Source organism: Apium graveolens, chromosome 7 (assembly GCF_009905375.1).
Source record: "Apium graveolens cultivar Ventura chromosome 7, ASM990537v1, whole genome shotgun sequence".
NCBI classification, from domain to species: Eukaryota; Viridiplantae; Streptophyta; class Magnoliopsida; order Apiales; family Apiaceae; genus Apium; species Apium graveolens.
Window position 1 is genome coordinate 60,674,089 of NC_133653.1, and position 8,527 is coordinate 60,682,615.

At 34.9% G+C, this 8,527-nt stretch overlaps 1 protein-coding gene across 1 annotated transcript; it reads right to left on the minus strand.

Annotated features, from left to right (window-relative positions):
* Nucleotides 1-638: 638 nt before the first annotated feature.
* LOC141675065 (exonuclease 1-like) lies at nucleotides 639-7,521 on the minus strand. The gene is made up of 13 exons (XM_074481779.1): nucleotides 7,242-7,521; nucleotides 6,470-6,589; nucleotides 5,689-5,812; nucleotides 5,395-5,532; nucleotides 5,028-5,237; nucleotides 4,697-4,872; nucleotides 4,485-4,557; nucleotides 3,485-3,608; nucleotides 2,556-2,746; nucleotides 2,380-2,431; nucleotides 1,422-2,302; nucleotides 1,248-1,317; nucleotides 639-859 (listed from the first exon to the last, which is right to left on the minus strand). The coding sequence occupies exons 1-13, from the start codon at nucleotides 7,400-7,402 to the stop codon at nucleotides 639-641; spliced, it is 2,541 nt and encodes an 846-aa protein (XP_074337880.1). The 5' UTR covers nucleotides 7,403-7,521.
* Between the last annotated feature and the right edge of the window lie 1,006 nt (nucleotides 7,522-8,527).

An 8,527-nucleotide genomic window follows, 5' to 3' on the forward strand; every position in this document is an offset into this window, starting at 1 on the left:
TACAATTAATTCGACAACACTGCTGAAGGTTCCTCTTTGTCAACGACTTGGAGCCCATAACACGACATGTATGTGGTAACCGCAGCCGACGACCTACAGCATCCAAAAGAACGCCTGATAAGAATTTTGAACTGTACGAGAGGTACTTGCTAAAAAAAATTTCTAAAAATGAAGAGGCTGAATGCGAGGATAATGTAGAACTTAAATTAAACATAATCAGATACTGGGACTTTCCACAAAACATTCATAAATACAAGAATCTTGGAGATTGAGAGAATAACGACTTGCCAGCTGCAATCAAAAGGGACTGCATCCAGTACGGAGTTCTGGTAAAATATTATCGACGAGATACTGAGAAAGGCTTCTGCTTAGTTGGTACATAGGCAAATTTGCTCAAATCTGCAGCTTCGTTCGACCTACTGGGAAATGTCTTTTGCTTAGTAGGTACATAGGCAAATTTGCTGAAATCTGCAGCTTCATTCGACCTACTGGGAAATGTCTTCCGCTTAGTAGGTACATAGGCAAATTTGCTAAAATCTGCAGCTTCATTTGACCTGCTGGAAAAACGTAATGTGAAAGACATTATATTGTTGGAGAGCATCTGTAACTTAAAAGCCAGGCGTCAAGGAAATTGATATTTACCTGTTTGTACAGGTGTTCCGGACATCTTTTAGAGGAGCCCGGAGACCACTTGGACGAGAACCAGATGTGTATTTAAATGATGATATAATTGAGGCAAAATTTTCTATTGATTTTTCCGCTATGTCGGAATACCGATCTATATGGGAAATATCGCATCCAAACTTATCTTGTTCATTCTTAGTCTCCACTGCATCCTCTGGATCTAAGGTGCATGTACCTAAATTTTAGCAGTTTTTATTAAAACTTGTACACTGGTATCATCACTTCTAGCATGCAAATGACTTGACAATAATAAAAATATTGTATTTGGTTACGAATTCTAGCTAGAAAAATGCAATAATTAACAAAACAATTACATAAATATACACATAAACAGCCTATAGGGCTTTTGGGAGTTTTACACGAAGTTTAGGTATATAAAGTGACCTAGGGTCTAGGGATGTGTTACAAGGCCATTCTTTAGGAATTAAAACCTGTGCCAAAGACCTTCCAGTTAACTAGAGCGGTTTGAGTTATGTAAGCAGTCATATCAAACTAAAGTTCGACACAATGCTTTTTAACTTTAAAATACATTTCAACACCTAATAGTGGAGGCTGATACGTACCTCGGATGGGAGGAGATTCAGTTGCCCGCAAGCATTTACGAGCTATCAAGTGTTCACGAGCCGGTATTTCCTGTTGTACGTAATGACATTAATTTAAGTAGCAGTAAGACTTTGAAATTCTTATAGTTTTTACGCAAAACACAAGCAATATGCTCATTAGAAATAAGAACTTACTGTCTGAACATCGTCATCAAATTTTCGTTTAATATTTGGGCCTCTGCAGTACTTATTGCCTGTTTCATGAATAGTATTCTCATATGTACTAAAGGCAACGCCTTTTTCCTGGTCATTTTCTTTTTCTACACTATGCATAAAGTAGGGGCTCCTTACTACCACCTTTCTGCTTTGTGCTACTGCTACTGTTTTGCACAGAGCTTCATCTTCAGCAGACTTACACACATGCATTGGTGCTGTAAAATTTGTGTTTCCATGATCATCTGTTATTACTGATTTTATAGGTAACTGAAGGATAGGATCCCTGTCCTCAATTATTGTTTCACCCTCACTTTTGTCTAAGGTAGACTTGAATTGACATTCTTGTATGGTACTCACAGACCTGGCACTGGGATTACTGTACTTGACAAACATCTTTCCATCCTTGTTTTCTGGACCATTTTCCTTCACACTCTTCTTCTGGAAGTAAGGGCTTCTAACAATCACATTCTTTTGCTCTACTCTCATTTTTCCCAAAACTGTGTCTGATTTGATGTGTCCTTTCTCAAATATTGTTTCACCCTCGGTTCCATCCAAGGCAGACCTATATTCACATTCTTGAATGGTACTCAGAGACCTAGAAGTGGGATCACTGTCTTTGTATGAGGGCTGTCCATCCTTGTTTCCTAAACCATTTCCCTTCATGCTCTTCTTCTGGAAGTAAGAGCTTCTAACAATCACATTCTTTTTCTCAATTCTCGTTTTTCCCATAACTGCATTTGAATCCTTGTGTTGATGCCCCTCCTTATTAATCACTGTACAGGGATATTTAGAGGAGTCCCTGGGTTGTTGAAGAAAAGAGCTCTGCAGACTTCTCAAGTCTTTCTCTTTTTCATTTGTTCCTTTTGAAAAAACAGTAGAATAGATAAGTGATGTGTTGTACAGAATCATTGAACCATTTATTGGAAATGATCTTTACCATGAGCGAATTCCGAAAATACAGACGACTTTGCAGCGATGGCATTCAACACCTGTCAAACAATTTCATTTCTTAGCTGAAGTTCAAAAAATTAATCACATTGCAAATATTACCATAGGTCACTACCTCCTGACATTCTTTTAAAAAAATAAGACCGTTTTGTATATATAACTCACAGAATCTTTTGTTGGGTCAACATCATCTGGATCCCCAGGGGATGCCTGGGCTGGACGTGAGCAATGTATATCATAAGCAAAAGCAGCCTCATTATTATCCTCACGAATGTCAACTTTACTTCTCATCTCTGCATGCTTGGATGCAACTCGAGGGACCTGATATTTTCTCTTTGCTTCAAGAGATGCAAAACCTATAATGTTAAGGGAACTATGTAATATGTCAAAATAACACTTCATAGTCTTTAGAAAATCCACTCAAATGCATTCCATAAGCATCATTGTGCCGTAACTTCACAGTTTAAAGAAATACGAAAACCACAGTTGGCAATAAAAGAAGTATAAACCATCAAGACAGTTGCACTAAATATTGAAAACTCATCAAAGATTTAGATCAGGTTCCTACTTGCCAAAATGAAGTAAAAACTCCAATCTTGGTTACTTCTGTTTAAAAAAGGTAGACCAATTGCTAATAACGTACTAGTATATAGTAGCTGACATTGTTAACTCTGTATGACTTGCTTTGAGTTAACTTTGAACTTCCAACAGTTCAAATTCCATTCCAGGTTACAAATCAACCCCATGCCTATGTGAACAAAAAGTAAAACCACTAAAGAGATAAAATGATGGTTTATAATCCCTCTGTTCCAAATAAATATCTCCACGACATTTGGCACATATTTTGAGGTGTGAAAGAGATGCGTATATTCTTACATCAAATAAAAGTTTATATTCTTAATATAATTTAATATAGAGAATATGCGTATATTCTTTTACACCTTGACACAACTGCCAAGAGTCAAAGTGACGCTAATTTAGGAATGAAGGGGGTACTATTTATTATTACCGATTTACCCAAATGCATAAAAAGTCATCAGTACAGAAAACATGCAAAAAAGTAGAAAACTATATAAGTTGGACCAAGTGGATACAAAAGTAATTTGTCAAAAGATTTTTCTTCACGGGCAAATCGATCTTTTTCCTTTCCCCTTCAAGCTTTGTATTTTTAGGTTGACTAGCTCCATCAAGCATTGACACAGTTAAAACACACTTCCCCTGCTTCCATAAAATATAAAATTATCAGTCAAATGAGATAACAACAAAACAAAGCAGATAAAAGATTTTACGAGAATAGCAAGTCTCTCAAGGCCAGAAAACAAGTGATATCCCATCCAAAACACTGACGATATAACTAAACAATACTTTAGCTAAGAATTATACTATCCAGATGATTAATAAATAACAACAAAAGTTTTCATGTCAAAATGATGGTAATAAGTTTCATATAATGTTCGTGATATATAAGGGATAAGTTTTGGAAAATGAATTATATGATAACAGTGATGTCATCCTCATGTAGTGATAACAGTGATGTCATCCTCATGTAGAGAATCGTGACACCTCTCATATAGAGATTCAAAGATCTGAACAATGAAATCACGGAAAAGAATGCAGTGTTTATATAAAAATCAACAAAGCATGAGAAGAGCCAGCCAACATTTACTTATCATATTTTGACACTCATACTTCTATTTCCTTTCAAGCATCTTTTATTTATAAACCAAAAATCAGCATAATTCTTTTAACTACTGTTCCATTGGTATAGCTCTAAATTTAGATAAGAGGTCAAGGGGATGACTGCAGCCTAGAGGAAAAGGTTTTAACCTTTTTGTTAGTCAATTCAAATTCAGAACAATCACAGTCCCTAATCAAGAGCACTATGGACTATGCAGTGATCTGTCGCCTATTCATATAGGCATCTTCTTCAATGTAAAACTCCAATTTTTATGTATATGCGTTGTGTGTGTGGGTGTGTTAACATTAAAACAGTGAGCAGATCTTACCTTTGTTTAAATAGATATGGAGAAGCAAAGGTTTTAGGACACAACTTATAAACTTAAATCTAGAGTGATAATGGGGAAGTTGAAGTACCTGAAATGGCAATTTCGTAAAAGGGTCAAGATCACCTGTTGCAATGCCCTTGGCTGTATGCTGGGATATCGATGTGCACAGGGTTGAGGAATAATGCCAAGACTTAAAAAATAATATCATCATAACCCAAAATTATATGTATAATTAGATGGTATATAAATACATTTTTAATTAAAGATTTAGGCTTGTAACATAACATCTTTCAAGGATATGGGCGTAGGAAATCCTTATCATCCCCATCACTGTCAGAAATGTCAGATAAATATACAATATCTTCTTTGATTGGGTCATAAACTCTTTGATATTGGAATGTTAGTAGTGCTTTCCTGAAAAATTCTTCATACATAGGTGGAACTGCAACATTACTATACTTCAAGTGCTTTATTACCTGAATTTTATAACATAAATAGAATCATTTAGGATAAATTAGTACATTATAAAAATCAACAGACAGGACGAAGTCACGACTAAATTCGGGAGTTTAAGATGGTGCTGGGGAATGAATTTTTTTTAAAAAAAAATAACAATATCGGTAACACTTACCTTGTCATAGCTTTTGAATTTCTTAATAAGAGCGTGGGCCTTTTTTAGGCCCATTCCAGGCAAAGACTGCAAATAGTCACAACCACTTAAAATGCACATCTCCAGAAACATCTGCTTGGTGAAATCAGTAAGATTTAGCTCCTTGTTCTGTTGTAGACGAGATGACTGAAATTCAACACCTTGTCCAAACTTGTCCATCTTGTAGATGATCTGGATTTATGAGATGATTAGAGTTTCTCAAATGTAATAAAAAAGAAAGTAACCTTTTTGCTAAGTATATATCATATCATCCACAAATTAAAATATCACAGGAGATGCTCAAGGGTCTCAGTAAAATAAAAATTACATAGCCCACAAAACAACATACTCTTGGACAACCAAATGGTATCAAGTCTGAGTCCTCAGTTATAACTGCGTCAACCAGTTTGCTGACAGCCAAGAAGGTCATTTGCGCATCTGCCTCGTAAGGAGCCACAACATAAGCAACATTCTCCTGCTTTAAGACCTTCCAAACGAAGATGCATATAAGAATCTCCACATGTCAGAAGGATGACACAAAAATCACTGAGACGACAGTGAGTTTAACACATGATATAAACTTAACGCAACATTATTCACAGAACAGTGGAACACATTTTTTATTGCAAAACTCAAACAATACCTGAATCAGATCATATGCAATAGAGGGTGTTATATCAACAGCTTTTGAATAGCACTCATAAGCAGCGGATCGATTTCCACCTGATTCATGCTCCAGTGCGCGTGCAAGATTTTCTTTTCTTGACCTGTGATCAGCAAAACTAGTTAGATTTTCTTTAAATAAAATATTAACTGTGATGAATAAATACCTGACATCATTGACCAGAAAACTTTTCACAACTACCACAAATGAAATTGATCAAAGATATTAATTTGAAATATATCACAAAAGATTTATACTTAACTCAACTAGTGCCCGTGAAAACGTGACAAAAAATTCTCAAACATGCATATCTAGATACAAGAAATTATTGCATACTGAGTATGAAGACAGCTATAATTATTAGTGACAGATCAGGTGGAGTACGTGATGGAGATAGATCTTCTGTATTTCTAAAGGTACACAGAGCATCTCAGAGTTTTAAACTATTTTTATTAGAGAATGTTTGGACCGACACAACTAATCATATCATTTGAGAAAACAAAAGAATAAGTGTGGCTGTGAACTTTTGACCATTTGGGCATCCTTCCTTGACAATTTAAATTCTTTGTACCATCTGCAAACAATGCCAACACTCTTACCATGATTCATATGTGTAAAATGTAGCAAACAACCACCTTATCAGTTCAAAATGAAATTAGATGTGTATGACCCAAACTAGCACTTGTCTTCATGAAACAAAATACACAAAAAAAAATATACATCTGTCCAATTCCCAGCAGATAAAATCAAATTCGGATACCTTGCTCGCTTGTTCTCTTGCTCACTCTTCATTGGTAGATGACCTCCGTCGAAGACAAGAATTGGTTTAACACCATGATGCCGCAACATATTCACTCTATGCATACAATAGCCAATATGCCTGCGAGTTACAACACAAACCACAACCATAAATCACGTAACATTCAATCAATTTTGTCAGGAATACGAAACTACTAATCTCCAACCTAATCACTCTTACACCAGAAGAATGTAAAAAAAAAAAATTACAGTTCATTAGGAACTTAATATAAGCATTACAAAGTACAAACTGATAAGACAAAGGGGCACCTTTTTCTTTGGTAGTTAATATAATTTAAGTATATGGGAGTACAGGAGGAGAGAATTGACTCTAGACCTCAGCACTACGAGCACCTTTGCAACCACTCTGACAAGTAACAACTATACTATCCCCTTAATCAAAATCCAAAAGTAATTAAACAAAACCTATGCTTTACATCACTTAATTCTTACTTCTAAAATCAAATCAAAATTAGTACAAACCCCCCATCACAAACATGCATTTCAATAGTTAATCTTTAAAATTATCAAAAAACACCCTTTTAAGACCCTAATCAAGAAATGACACAATCGAATCAGCACCGACTAAAATAGGCAAAACCCATTATTCCTGTACCTAACAAAACCCTAAAACCAGCACAAAACACCTCAAATCACAAAACCAAACACAAAAACCAACTGGGCACATCACATATTAAACAAAAATACAAATGTATATATAAAAAAGAGAGTACTTTGTAGTGGGCTGGCCTAAACAAAGATCTTTACTGCAAGAAAGTGCCCCTTTATGAAGCCAAGAATAAGTATCAACAGCAACAGAACAACCCTCTAAATTTTTGATATGTATAGGCACCATTGTGGATTTTAAGAGGGGTAAAAGCCCTTGAATCCCCATTTCTTTAATCTGGGGTTTTGAAATTGAAGATGAACTGAAATGGGGTTTAGCTATAATTGTGATTAAGATTAGCCCATGTTGTATAAATGCCCTAGATTTATATACAAAGACGCATTTTAGACTGTGTGTTATGGCGGGAAAGATTAGTAAAGTAAGATTGTGAGAGGGTAGTTTTGAATTTTCATCCTTTGTTTAGGTTGTTTAGAAAATTGCCAACATACATTAAGAGGCAGGGCAGTAAAATGGATAATTTGGATGCGATCTGTCTATATTCATATCTGGATTCGAATCCAAAAATCCGTATTCGTATCCGAATTTAGAAATATTTAAAGAATAATATCTGATCTGATAGATACTATCCAGATACGGATAATATCCGGATCCGAATCCGATTTTCAATCAAATTTTTTTATATATTAAAAACTGAAAAAAATAGTAAAAGATTAAAATTCATTTTTTAAAATTAAAATAAGAGTTAAAATGATTTAAGCATATTTTAATTTTTCAAATAATTAATTTTATTTATCTTTTTAATATAATTGTTATCTTTCATTGTTGAACTGAAGTGATTTTTTTTATATATGTCTATATAATTTGGAAATACCGCAACATGTGTTTGCGCTTCAATCACTTTACAAGCACAAATCTCAGTAAATCTTGATTTTTAAACAAAGTCGCCGCGAAGATTTTCTACAGAGATTTGCTTGATTGATCTTCAGGGCTTTTGATTTTTGTGATTCTACCTCAAATTGAAGATACAGGGAAACTCTCGCTCTCTCCCGATTCACGTAACCGCCATCATCATCTTCAACTTTTCCTGCACTACTTATTATAAGATCAACAAGATCAAGATCAAGGGCACTGACAATTCTTTATTTTACGTCTTATAGGGATTCAGATCAAGTTTGGAACAAAATCGGTTATCTTCTCCCTTATACAGTTTTATTCGGAAGCAACTTTAACAATAGAAAAATGCATCTTATTCATGTAGAGCAACCAACTTTCTTTCGAGTGATTACTTTTTGTATTTACCGATCACATACATATATGTACTTGTTCATCATTACCCATTTCAAAATGGATTTTCAAACTTCTTACCCGATTGGTTGCAACTTGCTGGCGACC

Coding starts and splice junctions, on each gene's coding strand:
- LOC141675065 (XM_074481779.1), bottom strand. CDS start 7,402: ATGGGGATTCAAGGGCTTTTACCCCTCTTAAAATCCACAATGGTGCCT. Junction 5,238..5,394: donor TACCATTTGGTTGTCCAAGA/GTATGTTGTTTT, acceptor TCATAAATCCAG/ATCATCTACAAGATGGACAA. Junction 2,303..2,379: donor ATTTTCGGAATTCGCTCATG/GTAAAGATCATT, acceptor TTTTTTCAAAAG/GAACAAATGAAAAAGAGAAA.